Source organism: Lepisosteus oculatus, chromosome 8 (assembly GCF_040954835.1).
Source record: "Lepisosteus oculatus isolate fLepOcu1 chromosome 8, fLepOcu1.hap2, whole genome shotgun sequence".
Classification (NCBI taxonomy): Eukaryota; Metazoa; Chordata; class Actinopteri; order Semionotiformes; family Lepisosteidae; genus Lepisosteus; species Lepisosteus oculatus.
Genome location: NC_090703.1, coordinates 43,590,916 through 43,610,521, shown reverse-complemented (window position 1 = coordinate 43,610,521; position 19,606 = coordinate 43,590,916). Strand labels below are relative to the sequence as shown.

The following is a 19,606-nucleotide window of genomic DNA, read 5'->3' as shown; positions in this document are numbered from 1 at the left end:
CTTTCTCTTCAACACCTATTATTAATCATTTATTTGGCTGGTATTTTTACCCAAAACAACTTACATTCGTACAACATCTGTATTTACTTTAGTAATCTGAGAAAAGTACTTTACTAGAGTGTAACAGCAGTACACACTTGATATTTGAACCAACAACTGCCCAGGTTATAAATAAAGTTCTCTAACTCCTATCAGGGCAAGCAACAGGTGCAAGGCAGGCTATGCTCTGGATAGGACACCAGTCCACTGGATGGCACACACAAATGCAAACACAGACACGCACACACTTTTAAAGCATAAAGTAATCTCATTAGGTCAATTATATAACCTAACAGTAGGTTTGACATTTGACTTAAGCAGTTAAAGGCTTGATTACATAGTGGAGATTAGATAAAATGAAAATGAACAGGTTTAGGGAGTCCTTAGGACTGAAAATGGCTAGTCCAAGTCTAAAGCCAACACCTTCACTGAAGCCAGTAATAATATGAAAACAGTATAGTCGAGTATTATTATTACTGTACAATCAGTATTATTGATAGCAATTATGTTTGGCACATTTTGAAAATGTTTACGAATTCTATCCAATATCCTGATGCTTTTGAAAAGTGTTTTTATAAAAAGTCTTAATTGCAAATTTTAGCATTTGCAAGCAATGTGGGATATTCTTCTATTGGTGTACAAAAGTTCTGTTTTTTTTAAATCATTGTATATTTGAAGCACTGCACTTTTCTCTCTCTTTCAGGCCTGAATCTTTTTGCTTTCATCACCATTGTCTTCTCATACACCAGCATGTTTTATTCAGTGCGGAAAACTGGTGCCAAAACAGCAAGGCAAAGTGTCTTTAACCGGGAGGTGGCCATTGCCAAGCGATTCTTCTTCATTGTGTTCACTGATGCTTTATGCTGGATACCAATTTTTCTGCTCAAAATCCTCTCACTGTTACAAGTGGAAATTACAGGTAACATGTCCAGACAAAATAGTTCTGCTCTTTGTTTTGAATTTGTTCATTTGTTTAGCAAACTAAGTTTAAATTGACATTTAGTTATTGATTGATTTGTCAGAACACTAATTTTGTTGGCTTGGATTTCTGGTCTATTTTAAAGCTTTTTTGTGCCTGTTTATTCTGGATTTTACACATGGCATCAACAGTTTCAGAAGGGCTCTTATTGCATCTGATGTCTAGATTGATGGCTGTAATGTAAGGACACATGTATTGATCAATTGGTTTTCAAGTAAACCTCAATTCAGAACAGAAATGATAAAAATACTGTTAAGAAACTGATAGGTCACAAAAAAAGGAATTATATTCTTATGAACTTAGAAACACAATATCATTTAGAATTTTAGATATGTCATTTTTAAAAATTCAATATATATTTTTAAAGTATACAGCTTTGCTTTTAAGGTGAATTGCTATTTTATAAGACTCCTTTTGTCTTCTATTTCATTTCACACTTGTAGGTACAATAATCCTGTGGGTTGTGATTTTCATCTTGCCCATCAACAGTGCCCTAAACCCCATCCTCTACACCATCACGACTGCTTCATTCCAAGAACAACTGAAGCATTGCCTTGAGATGAAGTGGCAGAAGCTGGGAGTCAAAGAGACCCGTCACAGCATTTCCATGATCACCACTCACACGAATGCCCCATAGGTACAGCAAATGACTGGGATGACAAGTGCCGGATTGCAGGATGTGCTATCATATTTTTACACGAATGCTGATTCAAACCAGAGTGAGAATCCATGTTAAAAAATCAGTTCCCAAATCAACCAAAGAAATTGAATAAACCCAAGGTGTGTCAAACTGAACAGAAACATACAGTAGTGACATTGATTTCACCTGCCTGCCTCTCCCTACATTTTCTTTCCTTTAGCTTGGCAGCAGCAGATGGTCTTTATTCAGCTATAGTCAGAAAAGTATGACAAACTAATTATCAAAATGTAATTGGGCATACTGTACCATGACCTGTCTTACCCATCCTGCTCATATAAACAAATGCCCAAAAAACTAGTCTTTGAATCTTTGGAACAGTAAGGAAGGATTTTATTCCTTTGCTTCCTGTGCAAGAGGCTTAGATGTGAGCTTTGCTGTCCATGTTAATAAATATTAAGTCCCAGTAAGTCCTTCGCAGGCTTGGGGAGGACTGAAGAAAATTGATTCTCAAGAATTCCAGTCAGTATTTATGAGACTCCTCAGATGCCAACAGTGGAGGACTACATCAGTGTGTAGAATCACCTGAGGTAACTCTATCACTTAAATTTACAGTAGAAAATAATGGTTTGGTATGGTTTGGCCAGTTAGAAGATCCATTGTAAGCCTCTAAAGAGAATACAACATTGTGTAACGTTTGTCCTTTCCAATGTCATAATATATACAGTATAACTACAGGTGTAAATTGCATTTCAATTATTGTCAACTGCAAGCCACAACAGTTTTTACTAAAAGTCTATGCACTACTTTTCCATCGACAACTTGATGTGCTTTTTATCGTTTGAGTAACCCAAAGAGGAAATCAGCATCACTGTTTTATCATTATTTCTTGTATCAGGCTGAAAGTTAAATTAAAAACACGTTTGGGAGCTCAGCAAAACAACAATGGTTTATTAGCTGTATTTTTAAACAAATAAAAAATGTCAATACTAGCTACAAAATAATGTATTTCCAGATCCACTATGCTTTCCTTTGAAACCCAATACTTTTAATTTAGAGGTATGCTCAATATAGAATTAATAATGAGATATAAACAATACTGTAAGCCAATACACCACAATACCAGGAGAAAAGGTTAGATTCAATTCCTGTGGACCAAGATAACAGCAATAAATGAAACTAAAAAAAAAGAATAATAATTGTTTTTAAAAGCAAAGAGTTTTTTGGAAAACAATCCAATATTTCTGAAACACGTATATAGCCTTACAGTTTATTGCTACTTTATAAGGCTTTATTTCACCCCACCACCAGCCACACATACAGATATGCAGGATTTTACCTGACATTTCTAACAACTGAAAAAAAAAACAATGTGATAGTTTCAAGTGAAGTTAAAAGAAGTCCCAATTCTGAGCCAATTGGCTTTACATTTCACTAATAAATTTTGATATCCATCTGTTTAAAATACAACAGCATTAGTGACACTTGGTCAAAGTGTAGAAAAAGCCAAGATTTACATTCTGAGGAAATGCTCCATGGTATGTCAGAATGATGAAAATAATTGGAATTGACTTTTACTTGCAGTACAATTTGGCTTTAGTCATTTGAAACCTGCCACTATATTAACCCTGGGTTCTTGGCTTTGCCAATTTGAACCTGTTACATTGCTGCCCTCCATTGTAATATCAATTACTTACATGTTAGGGTCAGTTAATACAGTAAGTGCCTCATTTGTGTCTTTTGCTGCTTTCAATATTCGCTGTAACCTTGGTTAAATAAGAAGCTTTCCAGTTTTTATTATTTTAGCAACAATGTCAAGCTCATTTCAATTTTTTACATCAAAATAATTTGTACCTAAAAGCAGGGAGGAATGGTTGTGAGGCGTGAGGCAGTTGGCACTGCTACCTTACTGATCTTTGGTTCTGGGTTCAATTTCAGACTGGGGTCATGAATTTTTGAGAGGTGCTTGACCTATGAAAGACTGGTTTGTTAGGTTGATTAAGGTCTCTAAATTGTGTCTATGTGTGTGTGTGCCTTTTGACTGACTGGCATTCAGATAAGAGTGCAATCCCACTGTCTGGGATAGGCTTTGTTTACCATGTCCTTTACCAGGACTAAAAGCCTGCTAATAGTCTTTATGCTTTTAAGTACATCCATCCTTTCTATAGCAACATTCTTAACAGTGCATGCTCTTTCTGAACCCATTTTATACTGTTGTATGTAGAGGACAAATCAAATTTTCAACATTCTGTAATTGCTTAAGAGCTAAGACCTGAAACATAGTAAAGATCTGAAGCCTAAGCTATCAATCTATTGTAGAACAAATATACAGTATATGTAATAAAATGTTTTCTCTAAAGAAAAAAAAGATTACACGTAATGTGAATTTTAAATTAGAAGATTTAGTTATGGTGTAAGTTTTATAGTCTTTATTCACTAAAATTCACATTCTTTCTCCATGTCATTAGTCATCCTGATTTCTGTAGCTTTATTAGTCTACTGAGAACTATCCTGCATGAGTAATATCACAGACAATTATGTATGCCCTGTGCAAAAACAGTTGATTTACATACCATCAAGCAATATATACAGTATAAACATTATAAAACTACACAATTTCTTTCAAAGTATAAAGCAAGCTTGAAGCCTGCAATGCACAACTAAAGTTGTTACTGAGCTCTTGTGAACTGTACTATTACCAGTAGAGTTTCAATACAAAGACTAGCAAAAACATGTTTTAAAACTTATCCAGGAACATTTAGCATGCAAAATGTTGGGATGGTAAAAACTGGAAAGCAGAAAATTGGTCTGATGCAAAAAGAACGAAATATACAGCTTGATGCTATATATAGCACATCTAAACTGGCAGGTCAAGAAATTCAAAATATCCAGACCAAGTGGTTGAATGTACAGGTAAATATCTTCAATATATTCCCGAAATATAGTCAAACAAATGGAAAATATTTTAATTAAAAATATGAAAGGTAAATTGGTTATTCTTACCTCCAAATCTGCAATCTGAAGGCCTCATAAGTGATCCAAACAGGTGATCTTAAAGCCATTAAACAGGAGAGATGTTTTTTGAACTCTCAGCTACTGAGAACTTCAATAGCTGAAATAATCTTCATCTTTTGTGTTTTCTCTAATAGAAAGTTCTATACAGGTCACACAGATTTTTTAGTAATTTACAGGGATGTTTTATTCCTTAAAAAATAAGATAACACTATTTTCATTCCTTTCAACCTAGATTAAATTACTTCAGCTGTGGGTACTCATACAGTAGGTGCTCCCTAATTAATTGCCCCACTGATTCTGTTCTTGGTTGCTTAAGAAAACCTTTGTAATACAAACTTATACATTCATAGCAATTGCAATACAATATATGTTTTTGCTTTACGTATTAATGAGTACTGCAAAATATTCGCGAAAACACGATGATTCTACAGTATATCAGGTAGTGTGAAGAGGATATGGAGTCTTTAAAATCTGTTTACACATTAACTGTATTAAGAAAACATGTTTCATCCCATATGATTCCAAAGCGAGTTACATATACAGTATAGGATATTTCATCCACTACTTCAATTAAGGAGAGCTTTAATAGGAAGATTGCTGAAGCCCAGAGTGCAATTGTTGAGACATCAGTTAAGAGCCCTGCACTTTTGTGATAGCTTAATTACAAAATGAATAATTACACCTCCTATTTAAAAACATTTTTGTTTTCCATTCAGACAATGAAATTAGATTTGATTCTATATCACTAAACCAATAGCTTAAAATGTAGTGATGAAAAGAGTCCAATCACTTAGTGCGCTCTTTAACAGTTAGTGACAGTGTCCTTTTCTATGGTTAAAGATTATTTCTGTTAAATCTTGTGAAAACAAGTCTTATGTTACCTCTGTGAGGAACCTCGCACTACTAAATAAATAACTTGAAAATGTAAATAGCCTTGATGTATATTTGGACAATATATTTTTTTCAACAAAGAGGTGTAAGCTGTGCATTACATGTACAGTATACAGAGACTAATTTTGCTCTATCAATGCTATGAAATTTTCTGGTGTTATTTTAAAAATTAGCACTCTAGTTGCATTTCAGGATCATTTGTTGTAAAACTGTGCTGTGGATTGTAGTTGTTATATGCTATTTATAGTGCAACTTGATTATCATTTACTTACACTTTTGATTTTAGGTCAGAAAAGGCTTGAACATCACAAAAGGATGACATTTGGTGAATCACTGTATATTGTTATGTTATTCTATGATACATAATGAAAAGTATAATTAAATGTGAATTATGCATAATTATAATATGATGTAAAAATAGTTGTATACAAACTGTATATATATTCAAAAGGATACCTATACATTTTCAGGAAAACACTAATGCAAAATAAAAAGACATTTTTAAACAAGACAGTTTTTGCATAAAGTCTCTTCACAGACCATCAGTTTAACAACCACTGGTCACTATGGCTCTTGTTTGCATGGTGTTTGTAATACCATACATAAATTGAGCTATTTCGTATTCCAATAAGTTCCATTCAATATACATGGCATTCATGGTGCATATAGGATATACCACATGTTTTACTTGGTTAAAAAAATTGAGACAAAAGAGAAAGACAAGACACCTTCCCTTTTCAAACATTTATTTTTTGCTGCATACAAAGCAATGCAATACATATTGGTAGTAAAAAAACTCATTTAGAACAGAAGACATAACATAAATAGTCAATTTAAATATCTGCAACAAAATACATCAACACTAGCCTTATCATTGGCAGTGTATTTAGTAACATGACTCTATATACTGTATGTAAAATGAATTGAAGCAGCAGACAATAAAAAAGGTTTTCAAAAAGGCAAAAAAATAAGTAAAGTATGTGTTAGTTTTATACAAGGAATGTAATACTGTCAGTTATAAGTACTGTCTTTATTTTAAATTAACATTGGACATATAGATATATTTTAGTTTACTTCATGAAATTAATAGCATTTATTTAAACAATTTGAAAGCATAGCTGCCATTTACAGTGAAGCAACATATGAAATAAGATTTCTTTTTACACTTGCAGATATAGGATATGACAGGACTTTTCACATCTCTGTAGAAATGAGGAACTCTGTAAGGGGACTTAACCAGGATACGTTCAAGTAGGTAGCTGCGTCAGCATGCGTAGGCTGCAAAGGAACAGGTAAAGGTTTATTCCATGCTGAAAAGAAAAGAGACACAATGTTTCAGCACAGGCTTAGAAAGATTGTGCCTCTTTTCTTTCCAGCATGGAATAAACCCTTTCCTAACCAGGATATGTCTAGTGTCCCAAGTAAAAAATGATTGGGCCAAAGAATCATTATCATCGTCTTCATTCTTTAAAACAAATGACAACTACTGCTCTTAATACACATTCTTTGAAACATTTCAGGGTTAAAGTGTTTTAAAAGCAAGAAGATGGCATTATAAATTATGGGATATATGAATACTTAATATCTCTTATTGTACAAAAGTTATATTTAATAAAGATACCTCAAGTTCATTTAAATGTTTTAATTAGATCAGATTTTATGTAATGAAACTAAAACTGAAGACAGATGAATGACATTATGTCATTAAAATGTTGATTGTGTAATTTATTTCTTTTAAAAAGACTGAATTTTCCATAATGTAGTAAGAGGCAGCTTTCGTGAAAAACATGGCCTAATATTAACTAACAATACCTTCCCCCACAACAAAAAAAAGAAAAAAAGGACTATCAGTTTAAATACAAGAAAAAGAAAATTGTGACCAAACTCAGCCACGATCTGACATTTTATATGCAGAGTATTTCCTCTTACACTTTCAAAATCACTATATTTTCTGATTCGAGTATATGGTTGGGGGGAGAACAAGTAATTTTAAGCACCGTTATACTGCTGCGGGTTCAATAAATTAATTGTTTCTAAATTATCTTATAGGTATCTTATTAATTTCACATGCGCTAAATCTGTGACAGCCGATATGCTAGACCAGAAAGTGTCTGTGATAATACTACCTAGAAGTCCTTAAAGAAGAGAAAACAAAGTCTCCTGTCTTTAAACAGCAGTCCTTCTGTCCTTTTTGTGCTGATGAATAAATAAATATCCTGTTCCCCACTGTAAATAGTGTCAAAGTCTTAGTCACATATAGAATATCAAGTATTCCACATGCCGTCATTAATTTTACAAACACATGTTCTTTCAGACATACAACTTATAGATGCATGTCCACATCAGTTAAGGACTTCTTCAATCACAGAGATCAAAGGTTCCATGTACTGTACATCAGTGTCGGCAAATAAAAGATACTCAGATTCATGGAAAAAAGATGAAGGTCTATCTATTTTATTCCCAAGATGAAATCCAAAGTGAAGCTTCCAAATAAACAGATGCTACATTAAAGCATCCTTTTGGCAAAGATAACTTTAAAAGTTTCATTCCATAAAAAGATTAAAAAGACAGACTGAAGTAAATCATTATATTTCAGGTTTCATGAAGTAACATTTTGTGATAATCAGCTTAAAGTCCCCAAAGAAAAGCTACTGTTTTTTTTTGTTAAAATTGAACTTAATGAACGGATTCTGATAATATACATTTTGGTTTACAGGGCTTTCTGCAAATTCACTGGCAAAAGGTTCAGAAAACAATGAGGGTGACATGGTGTAACCGAGTAACTTTGGGTTTAGGGCACATCAGGACTTATAAAATACGGGAAATAAAATCACTGACAAAACACAATAGTATCCTTGCCAAATTTTTAAACAAGAAATTCACATTTAATTTATAATCGGAGTTGGTTTCTCTCACTGTTCTACAGTACATCATTCATTTAATAAAAAAAGTACAGAATAACGATGGCAAACAGTTAAAACAACCAAAATATGGACTATTTAATTAAAAAGGTGCCTTTACAGAATATTACTCTTTTTTACAATTATAAAATATATATATTATTTAATATTACATACTTAGTGTGCAGTGCAGTCAACATGAAAGAAGATCTGTATAATATTTCTGTAGCAAAGGGACAAAGTTGGGTAGCTAGTTAAAGATCTAGAAATTATATATAAAACATTAAACATTTATTTTGATACAAGATAAAAAATACATGAATATTCTGAAAATATGCTACTTCCACTGTCTGTAAGACAGATAAAGACACAGCAGCAAAGATGAATACATTAGATTATATTAATGCTGTAGTTTACAGAAAAGAGAATAACCAATCCAAAAATTGTAAGTTGCAAACAACTAACTAAAAGACATCAATAAAACCTATGCCTTGCATCAATTTATAAACTTACATGAGGAATAGATTTTTTCTAAATTGGGTGTACAGTACAGTATATATGTATATTTTATCCAAAGATGTCTCATTTCCAATATAAGAGAGGTGTGCAACACACAGTGTTTTGTTAGTTGCTTGCATTATCGTTTAATTGTAAAAATTGTATATACTGTATGCATTGTTCTTAATATTACTCCAAAAGTGAGGTAAAAAATCACATTTTTTAAAAATTCCATGAGTTAATCGATAATATCCTCTTTGTTTCTGCTGTATGACCAAATTATCATCCTCGGAATCTAAAATAACACCAAGGTGATTATCAGTGTGGTGTTTTCCCATGGGGCATGGATGTATTTTAAAATACTAAAGTTGTTTGAGGGGGTATACAGAAATCAGACTAACAGCAGCTTTACATATGCATAATGGTTAAATATTCACATTGCCCAATGTTAACACTTATGGTATTCGATCGAAACAAAGCTGCATTTCTTTCTAGTAAAATACCACACTCTGCATCAGAGTAAGAGTTTCACAAAAAAAAATCCAGTTCTGGGATTCTTATCTTCAGATTTAAGAATCTTCATGTCACTCTACAGCTTTGTTTCAGGTCCTCTGGCAGTTAATACAGGGAAGGAGTCTCGTATCTTAGCAACCTCCACGGCGCAGAGATGCCCAAACACTTTATTATACCAGTCAGGAGAGCGGCCCCTGAAAACACCAGGAACAATTATTGATTCACTTAATTCTGCCTTCTTAAAACTTTGCTAAAAATGTATAATATTTGTCTTATATGTTGTGTGCACTTGATTATATGTTTAATTATAATATTTAAGACAAAAACCTTGAAAACAAGAACGTATTTAATTCACCTTCATACTGTATGTTTTTCACTTTGGAGTCAAGGTTTTTGGCTCAAATGTTTTGTAGTTAAAGCAGTTTAAATCTCCTGCTTGGCTTCCCATGTCTGGTCCTTGAGGCCAGCAGCCTGATCTCAGATCTCCTTAAATCATCAACAGCTAAGGGGTTATTTGCTCAAGCAAGGCTTTAACCTTTATCCCCATGTCTGACGTTACTGATAATTTAAGGACACCTATAAAACATGCAGGACTACTGCCTTCAGGGATATTATTGAGAATTGGTTCTGGTTTAAAAAAGACATCACAGAAAACTTCAATACTGCACAAAAACATGGCACTATCAACTGGCTCTCTTCCCTATGTAAATCTATATATTTAATAACTAGGTTTAAGTGCACAAACTAGAAATATTTATACATCTTTTGCTGCAACCTACGAATACACAACAAGATCTTCTCATGCTGGGACATGACAGGCTGCCTGACTAAAACAGTTGGATGCTCTATTGCCTGGCTCACCTTAGGTCAGCTCTGCAGATGTGCATCAGTCTGGAGCGGCCCCCGCCACAGGGCTCAATGAGGTACTGTGAAGTGAGCAGCACTGCCCGCAGACGCCCTTCCAGTTGCACCTTGTCATGCTCAACCGACGAGGACACCAGCACACAGGCCCCCTTTGGCAGATCACTACACCACTTCCTGAGAACACACACCGACAGCTCTGTTCAGACCTTATTGTACCTTCTGTATTCCCCAAAACAAAACACACAGGTCTCAACAACAAAATCGAGTTAAGCATTAAACTATACAGTATACACATAGAGCCAAACTGAACTTATATATATTTCAGAAAGGTTTTGTGGGCAGCACGATAGTGCAGTGGGAGTTGGTATGTTCTCATATCAATGTTCCCGTTCCCGTGTTCACGTGGGTTTTCTCTCTCACTCACGTGGGTTTGAGTGTGTGCATGTCTGTGTTTGCCCTGTGATGGAGTGGCGTTATGTCCAGGGTGTACCCTGCCTTGTGCCCTTTGTTTGCCAAGCTCTTGCTCCCCCACAGCTCTGGATTGGAAGAAGCATTTAAAAGTGGATGGATGGAAATGCTGGGTCTGAACAAAGCTATAGCTTTTTCAGCAGATGTAAGGAAGTCAAATCTCCAGTCTCTTTTTAACATCACTCTGCACTAGATCTGAGGGTGTTTTGTAACTTTAAATATTTTAGACATATGTTTTGAATTCGAGGACTACCTGTTATGACTAAGAAGGGAAAGTCATTTCATTAACCCTCAACAAAAGCGTTCTTGTTCTATCCTAATAAAGGGTCATTGAGGCTGTCACAATCCAGATACAGTACAAAGGGTAAAAAAAAAAGATTAGATCTCAGTTAAAGACTGAGCTCCATAAAAAGCAACTCCCTTAATCCAGTCACATGTTAATGAGCTTTAAAATCAAAATTAAACAACATCTATAAAAACAGTCAAGGTCACTACCAAGAAAAAAAGAGTGTCTATATGGGTGTAAATGAATAACAGCTCTTACATAAATGAATCGTCACCTTCCCATATGTAACAGCTGAATAATTTAGAACCAGTAAAAGCCGTAGGAAATACATTTTTTAGGTAAATTACCAGCCAGTTTAGGCTGTGGTGCTACTCATGTATACAGTAATAGGACTGTGCAGTTCTTCTACCTGAGCACAAGGAAATCTCTTCTGGGGTGTGGTGCCATACTGTCCGTCACATAATGAAAGATCTCTGTATTTTTGTCTAGGGCCTCAATCACTCTGCCATGCAGCAAATCATCATCCCACAGGTGCCTTTCTCTTAGCACTCTGTGCAGCACTGTCACAGGTGGGGCTTCAATTTCGGTCGAGGCCTTCCAGAGACGAAGGGGATGCCCATCACCCACCTGCAAATGCAAGAGACAAGGCAAATTGCATTAGTTTGTAATGAAAAGGCACATCGTGTCCTTGTTTTACAGAAATTACAAATAAAGAGGAAATATACAAATGAACATTTTGTTTTAACCATCCTAAATTCTGCAGAAATCTGAAACCTACATTTTCTTCTGTACATAAAGCCTGAACAAGAGCTGTCAGTGCTGAGAACTGCTTCAAGTAAAAAAATGTATAATGTGGCTAAAGCGTAATTGAGACCATGTACAATAAAAAAGACCACCCTCTGCAAAGTGAATGATCAGGATTATAGGACTTTATTTGAAGTAACCTGTTCCATGGGGTCTTTCTTTTTAAAAAGAATAATTTATTATCCTTTTTCCTGTTTTCTCTGAAGCTCCGGAAGCCATGTAAAGTGTTAGAAGACACCAACAAACAATAGACATCAGTGAACTAAGACAGCACTTTTCAACCAATTCCAACACGTAAAAGCCAAAGAAACTAAATGTAATTCAATAAAATTGTAAGACAGGCAACACTGATACAATGCCCATATGATGAGTTCTAATAACAATGTTCCAAAACTCATATGATTTTAGGAGAATGTCACAAAATATTTAATCCCTATTTTGGATGCATGTACTTTCAGAAATACAGTCAATATGGTGCACATTTTTAAGATTAATTTGAGAAAACTGTCAGTTTTCACATATCTAAAATCCTGAATTAGGTCACCACAATTTCAAGATCCAAAACTGGCAAGCAACTAGAGAATTTTTTGCCTTTTCAAAACGTGCCAGTTGTAGCAGACGTGCACAAGAAAATGTAACTTGTGTCCTACTTTTTCAATGTAAATTCTTTCCTTGTAAGGATGAAAATGTACCAAAAACATATAGAACCCATAACATCAATTCTTAATGTCTATATCCATCATTTAGGGTTGGTTAGTGTTACATGTTAAGCACTATATCAAATGTTTTATTACCTTATGTTTATTGTACTGTTTACCAAATAATTAGAATAGGGCCTCAACACTCATGAGCTGAGCAGTTATATCCATCAATCCATCTATTTTCTACATACTTCATCTTATTCAGGGTCACAGGGGAGCTGGAGCCTATCCCCTCAAGCAACTGGTACAAGACAGGATACACTCTGGACAGGACATCAGTCCATCACAGGGCACACACAGACACACACACTAATACAAGTTTTATTTATTATAAAACAAGCATGTTTTTGGATTATAGGAGCTTTATTTGGTTGCAACCAAGTCAATAGTAAATTGTCCAGATACAAATAACATATCCTTGTTTATTTCTTTAAAATTTCCAAATGTGGAAACTTCTTCAACACTTTCACTTGTAGTTGATTGAAATCATCAATTATATGAATCTCCCATACAAAAATCAGTTAAAACTGTGCTAAAAGTCAAACCCATGCAAATAAGGTCTTTGTAGTGCACTTAATGTACTATAATGCAGAGTAAAAAAACAACAGATACAGTATGAACCTTTTTGTATGACAGTTCGGTGTTCTCAGGACCAGGGGTGTTCTGCCAGCCTCTAATTTTCTCCGCTGACTCTCTTAACAGGCTTTTGATACTCTCGTCCAAGTAGGCCTGATAATACCCAGGCTCTCTGTTCAGGGTAACACCAAGCTCCTCCAAAGGAAGTGGCTGTGCATCAGCAGCCACGTAGGAATTCCGGGATTGCAACATCATATCGTGAGGAATCTTTTTTAGAAAAAAAGAACTGGTAAATATAACGTTAAAAACCAAATACATGTTTTACTCTATTGAGGTATGTCTGCTAAGATTTTAATGTTTTAAATAAAGTTGAATGAAAATGTGGTAAATTCTTATTAAATGTTTTGTTTTAAAATAATTTGTCCTGCTTCCTCATGTTATTATTGTGGAAAATGGTGTCTCTGATGGTTCTTTGTAAAAACAGAGATCCCATAACCACTATTTAAACAATTATAGTATAGTTAAGTGTTAAATACAAGTTTAAACACTTATTTATAACATAAACAAAGGAAAACAATACTACAAGGTTCAGGTTTGCCAACTGTTTGGTCCAGGTCAGTTAATCCTGAGCCATTACTAGCTACATCAAGACTATGATCTACCTGAAAGAGCTTCTTGCACTCCATGATCATGTGACTGAGTCCCTGGGTAGCTGCCATGTTCTCGTTTAGGTCCTTTTGATCAGGTTTGCCAACTGTCCCCTTCCTGTGTATCAATCTGTCAGAAAACAAGCAGGTCCAGTTTTCAAGTTTCAAATGCAATTTATGTTTGACCACCTGAATACTAGAACTGAATGAATCTTAAATTGATAACCTGCAATGCGAAGAGAAGCACAAGAACCTACAATGCCCTCTACATTTAAAGGCCCCAACAAAATAGGAACAAAAAACATCACATGGCAAATAGTTATGGATTGGATTTAGGATTTTCTTTAATTTTCTGAGCAAGAAGTGTTATTCAATCGGTAAATACCGTATACAGTTATTTGATGTTTATTGTTCTTATTTCATCAGAAAATTCAATACATTTGTATTTGTCATTCTAAAATGTGTGCTCACACCCACATAATCAACACACAATACTGAACATATAATACAAATATATAGTTTATAATTGTTTTTTTAGGAAACAAACCATTAAAGAGGCATATTCAGCTTTGATTGATTCTACTGATAAAAACTCCTGTAACACACTTACATTTTATGAGTCTATTCCAAAATTGGAATTAATTGAGTTTTTCTTCTTCTTTTACCAAACCATATACCATTACTTCTGGAATTCCACATCTACATTACAAACTAGGCTTTGCTTCACCACTTTTAACACTTTCAGTAATCTCAACTTTTCTTTGATTGTACAGTATATATATTTTTTCTTTTAGTGATCATTTCTACAGCTCAGTTAACTTTCTAATAAATGGCCAGCTCTGAGTAAAAAGAATTTGGAAGGGATTCCTGTTCTGGCCAACTCATTTTCAATTCAATGTGTGCTTTACCCTTCTAAGAGTGGTTTGAAAGTTGAGCAGATAATGCAGTTTTACTTTGTGTTTAGGAGAGTACCACAAGAATGCATACGTACAATGTGAAATAAGTATCATTTCTTGTCCCAGCATGTGTCGCCAAAGTATTTGACAGTTAATTATGATTCAGTTGTATTCTTGTCTAATGACCTATCATAATTAAATTATTTTCATTATGTAACTGATATTCGATCTGAAAAATGTGTCCTGTCTGTGCCGGATGGCCTCTGCCAAGTGCTAATATCAGATACAGAATTCAGAAATTCTATAAAGAATCATTTTTTAATCAGAGAACCTGCCAAAAGAAAAAAACCACAAACCCTGTGTATCTGTGCGTACATTGAGCACTTAAAAGTTGGAATCTGTATTTATCGAAAATATATCTGACAACATCATGTGAAAAAATGTAAAAAACATTAACAACATTTTCTCCTTAAGAACAGTATGAAGCCTTCAGACTAAATTTTAAGACGTGAAACAGTGGTACTGCTTGAAAGTTATTCAACAGAGCTCAAAGAAAAGCTTGAAAAGGCACTATCATTAACGCAGTCATCTTCTTTAAAACTTAATTTGGGAACACACATCACTTGATTGATGGGCTTACACTTGACAAAGCTAGAGAATCTATCAACATATTGACCCTCATCATTGAAGACTACAGAGTTTGCCCTCTATTCCAAAGCAATAAAACATTCAGTATCTGCCTTGGGAGATATGATAATAATCATGGTACATCTGTAACTGTGCTGAAATGAAATTCAGTATATTGAGTTTGCACTTTAACAGCAACCTCTTATTGATGCATGTATCTCTGTCATATACTGTATAACCCTCCATGAGAATATATTTATATGGTAATGCCCTGAATATTATATCAATGTTGTTATTATGACAATTACGTCATTAGTGACAATTAATCTAATTATTCTAGAACAGTGATTTTTAATCCTCTGATAAAGCTTATATTAAATAACATCACATTCACTTGGTTCAATGTTTGTTCACACTAAATAAATGCTATGTATTTAAGAGTCTTTTTGGAACAAGAAACATAAAGATACAGTCGTTGAAAGAGAACATCCCTATCTCCACCATTATAAAAGACAAATTTGTTGAAGTCCACTCCCATTCAAAGATAGGTCCCTCCAGTCACTAATACCATACACACTTTATAACTGCTCAAGGAAGACTGAATACCGTAAGAATGCTTAAGACTACAGTTTTGTTATTGATTTTAATGCTAGTGTAGACATTAATTATGGCACTTATAAGCAACATATCTATTCTGAAATTTTCCCAAAAGAAAAATAACATTTACAAAATCAACTAATTTATATATGAATATACAGTGAATGTATATGAGCCAGTAGATAGGGTATTACAAAGACTACTGTTCTGATTTTGTAACACTGAATAATAATAATAATTTACATTATTACTGAGCACCCTCTACCACCAGTGTGCAGCACCCACCTGGATGATGCAGCAGCAGTCACAGTGTACACAGTACACTCAACACACACCAGCTATCAGTGAGTAGGTGAACAGAGCAATGAAGCAAGTTCATAAATGGGGATTATTAGGAGGCCATGACTGGTAAATGCCAACGGGAAACTTGGACAGGCTGCCAGGTTAACAACCCTACTCTTTTCTAGGCCTTGGGATTTTTTTAATAACCACAGACATCAGGTTCTCGGTTTTATGTCTCATCTCAAGCACAGCATCTTTTTACAGTATAGTGTCCCTGTCATTATACTGGGGCATTGTGACCCTGACAGACTGCAGGGTAAGTGACCCCTAATACCTCTTCCACCAGCAACCTTATCTTTCCCAGGAGGTCTCCCATCCAGGTTCTGGACAGGCTCACACCTGCTTAGACTCAGTGGGTTGCCAGTTGTGAATTGCAGGGTGATATAGCTTTTGGTATCATTTCTACTGAAAGGAATGTAAAACGAAGTAGCACAGAGCTGATTTCTATTACCTTGGAATTCAGTAAAAGATGAGTAAATCTTACGTTAGACAGCTAAGCCAATCAAAAAACAAAATGTTCTTATAACAAGAGCAAACAATTCAGTGTGAAAGACATGTCTATTCATAAAATTGAACAGCATTTTGACAAGGCTGCCAACAGCAGCTTTCCCTATTTTTGTGAAAGGGTACATTTAACAGGTCAGGAGAAATAAATCTCTATAAGAACAAGACATTTTGCTTCAAAATTCCAGGGTTCACTGGTTATGACAGCCTGACAAGCTGTGTGAATAAAGACACTAGAGACACTGTAGTTCCCCTGATTCTGAGTATCACAAGAGAAATGTTTGAGAAAATGGCAAGGACTATCTAATGTGATGCTGAAGACAAGACTGTACAGATACTATAACTGAAATACCATTAATAGAGGGTGGAAAAGAACAATTTTTCTCAACCAGCCTTCAAAACCTAAAAGGTTAGGATTAATAATCAGAAAATTTTCTGATTATAGATTTACAGTAAAAAAAATGTATTGCTTTTACATAACCTTTTTTCCCAACTGAGAGAGTAGCTAATTGAAAATTACAAGCAATAATGAAGAATGAAGGAAGAAACAGTGGACTTTTTTGTTCCAGACATCTGCTTTTTTCAGAGACAGCAGTCACCTGTACCTTGTGAACAAACGTTGCTTTTATTTAAACTAATATCTGAATTTTCTTTTGATTAAATACTATAATAATTTGAGTTCTTCATTAACCACACCCCATTTTGAAACATTTACCCATTTTTGGAAAAAAAATCAGAATTTCAACACCCCTATTTACTACTAATCTACAGCATAAGATTTTAAAGAAGTATTAGAAGTAAGAATAGTATTAATAACTCATTTGTGGCAGAAAGGGTTCACATATTTATCTCAATTGTGCATTCTCTGTGAAGTATCAGTACAGTTCATTCTAAATGATATTACAACCTAAGGTCTGAATCAGACTGTATTAGAAATAATATCTGCAGCTGTGAAGTTCTTTATTGGAGACACACTCCCTGTCAGATCCCAGAGTTTCCCCCTAAAGACAAGAAACTAACATAAATAAATGAAACCCAAAGGCCGGCAAACTACTGTTGGCTACTAGGATTGTATGTAGATCAACTAAAAGGTCTAATTGTCCCCACTGCCACCGCAGTGGACTTCCTTTGCAGAGTTGCTGGGACTGCAAGTTTCAGCGTCAAGACAATGTCAAAGAGAAATGTTAGTACCTGGGGGAGGTGCCCTCCTTTTTGGAGACATTGAGATGGAAGATGGAGGGGGCCAGGCATACAGCCAGGTTGCCTGCAGTCATCTGGTTATCCTGGGCGGAGGCAATATCGCTCAGGAAGTAGAGCAAGGTCTGCAGCACTTCCCGGTTCTCATCCGGCAGCAGGATGACCGCCGCCTGTGCTGCCTGCAGACGCTGATCCTTTGGGACACCTGAAACAAAATGGGAGTGAACTCGACTGGATCGAGAGAGAAAGGACAAGCGAGGCTGGCCAAGAATATAATTAGCTTCAGAGCAAAAAGGATGTGCACTGTAACAGCCTGACGGTAGACGTACCCTTTTTTTACAAAGTAAAGTCCACTACATTTGGACTTCTCTCTACCTCGTGATAAAACTGTCTTGGGCTTTCTTCTGAAAGAAGAACTGCCTCTCTCTTTAATGTTCTTTTTCAAGCCTGAAAGGCTCTCATTGGTAGTACAATGCAGCCTGCCCATGACTGTGATGTGGCAGAAAGGACAGGATTCAGGTTATTTCATAAAAATGCAAATTCAGCCTATGTTTCTTATAGATTTCTTGTTTTACTTCACTTGTTGAAGAGCAGAGTAGATTTAGAATAAGAAATAGATGGCAAAACAGAAAGCACAAAACTCTTTAATAAAGAATAAGCAGAAAAAAATCCAAAAAGAACAGGGAAAACAATTATAGTACGTCACTTCTGTTTCAGCTTGATTAACGACTTTTTAAGGCACAGATCAAAAACAAAAGAATGCCGGTGCAGCAGGTTGTGGCTTCCTGCTCTCTTATTCTCATACTCACATTGGTAGATCTGCAGGAATGTGTCCGTCAGCTTGCCAGTAAAGACGGGCTCTGGAAGATCCCTGAAATACTGTTTCAACATGTCAGCTACATCATAGGCCGACTGTCCCTCATAGCTCACGTGATCAGGGGAATTCTCATTGAGCTGCCTCAGCATCTGGATCCGAGACTTCACTCCTGATTTACGGAAAATACCAACCTATAGCAAAGGAAAGTTTTTTAAAAAGGCATGTAACTGTTTCCAAGCAAAATAATCCTAATGTCAGTAAAAAAAGAATTTCAAAATGACAAGAATGAATCTGTACATTACAGTAAGCTTAATAACACCTTTTTAGAATAATGTCCTTCTGTCATATTTTTGAAAATCAAAGCAGGCTATAGTAAAGAAAAATTGCCCTACCTGGTCTAGACACCGACTCCGGATGTATCTCATTGCTTGCTGGATGCTCTGTGGAAGAGGTTGCCCACTTCTCTGTACGTTGATAATGGGGGGGACACCAAAGACATTCTTGTCCCTGTAGTCAGGAACTTTGCTTCTTTTCATGAACTTTGGCACCGTCCTACAATCATGAAAAGAGCACAAATTTAGGTCAACAAACATGCACTGTCAAATCTATGCAGCATGGGTAAGCAATATTTAATGCCCAGATGACTTGTTAACAGTTTGCACAAAAAAATATATTGTACTTTGGGTTAATAGGGTAACTCTGTAAGAGTACATTCAACGAAATGATAAAAGACTCTACTTTAAGTGGTCATCAGAAACAGTAAGAAACACTGATTCATTTGAAAGTGAGTCACAGGTGCTGGGACATT

At 35.2% G+C, this 19,606-nt stretch overlaps 2 protein-coding genes across 6 annotated transcripts in view; one reads left to right on the top strand and one right to left on the bottom strand.

Moving 5' to 3' along the window:
• The window catches only part of rxfp2l (relaxin family peptide receptor 2, like), a 51,298-nt gene extending 45,271 nt beyond the window's left edge, over positions 1–6,027 (top strand). Inside the window, exons 17-18 of the mRNA XM_015351286.2 lie at positions 743–958; positions 1,462–6,027. Of these exons, the coding sequence (XP_015206772.1) occupies positions 743–958; positions 1,462–1,655 (410 nt within the window). The 3' untranslated portion in view covers positions 1,656–6,027. The remainder of the gene's footprint in view (positions 1–742; positions 959–1,461) is intronic.
• Positions 6,028–6,576: 549 nt separating this feature from the next.
• stard8 (StAR related lipid transfer domain containing 8) overlaps positions 6,577–19,606 on the bottom strand; it is a 78,021-nt gene continuing 64,991 nt past the window's right edge. For all 5 annotated transcript variants that reach the window (XM_015351442.2, XM_015351443.2, XM_006632765.3 and 2 more), the window contains 8 exons: positions 19,191–19,350; positions 18,791–18,989; positions 17,976–18,186; positions 13,834–13,948; positions 13,217–13,438; positions 11,500–11,717; positions 10,334–10,510; positions 6,577–9,666 (listed from right to left, as the gene is read on the bottom strand). In XM_015351442.2, coding sequence (XP_015206928.2) covers positions 9,549–9,666; positions 10,334–10,510; positions 11,500–11,717; positions 13,217–13,438; positions 13,834–13,948; positions 17,976–18,186; positions 18,791–18,989; positions 19,191–19,350 — 1,420 coding nt within the window. In that variant the 3' untranslated portion in view covers positions 6,577–9,548. The remainder of the gene's footprint in view (positions 9,667–10,333; positions 10,511–11,499; positions 11,718–13,216; positions 13,439–13,833; positions 13,949–17,975; positions 18,187–18,790; positions 18,990–19,190; positions 19,351–19,606) is intronic.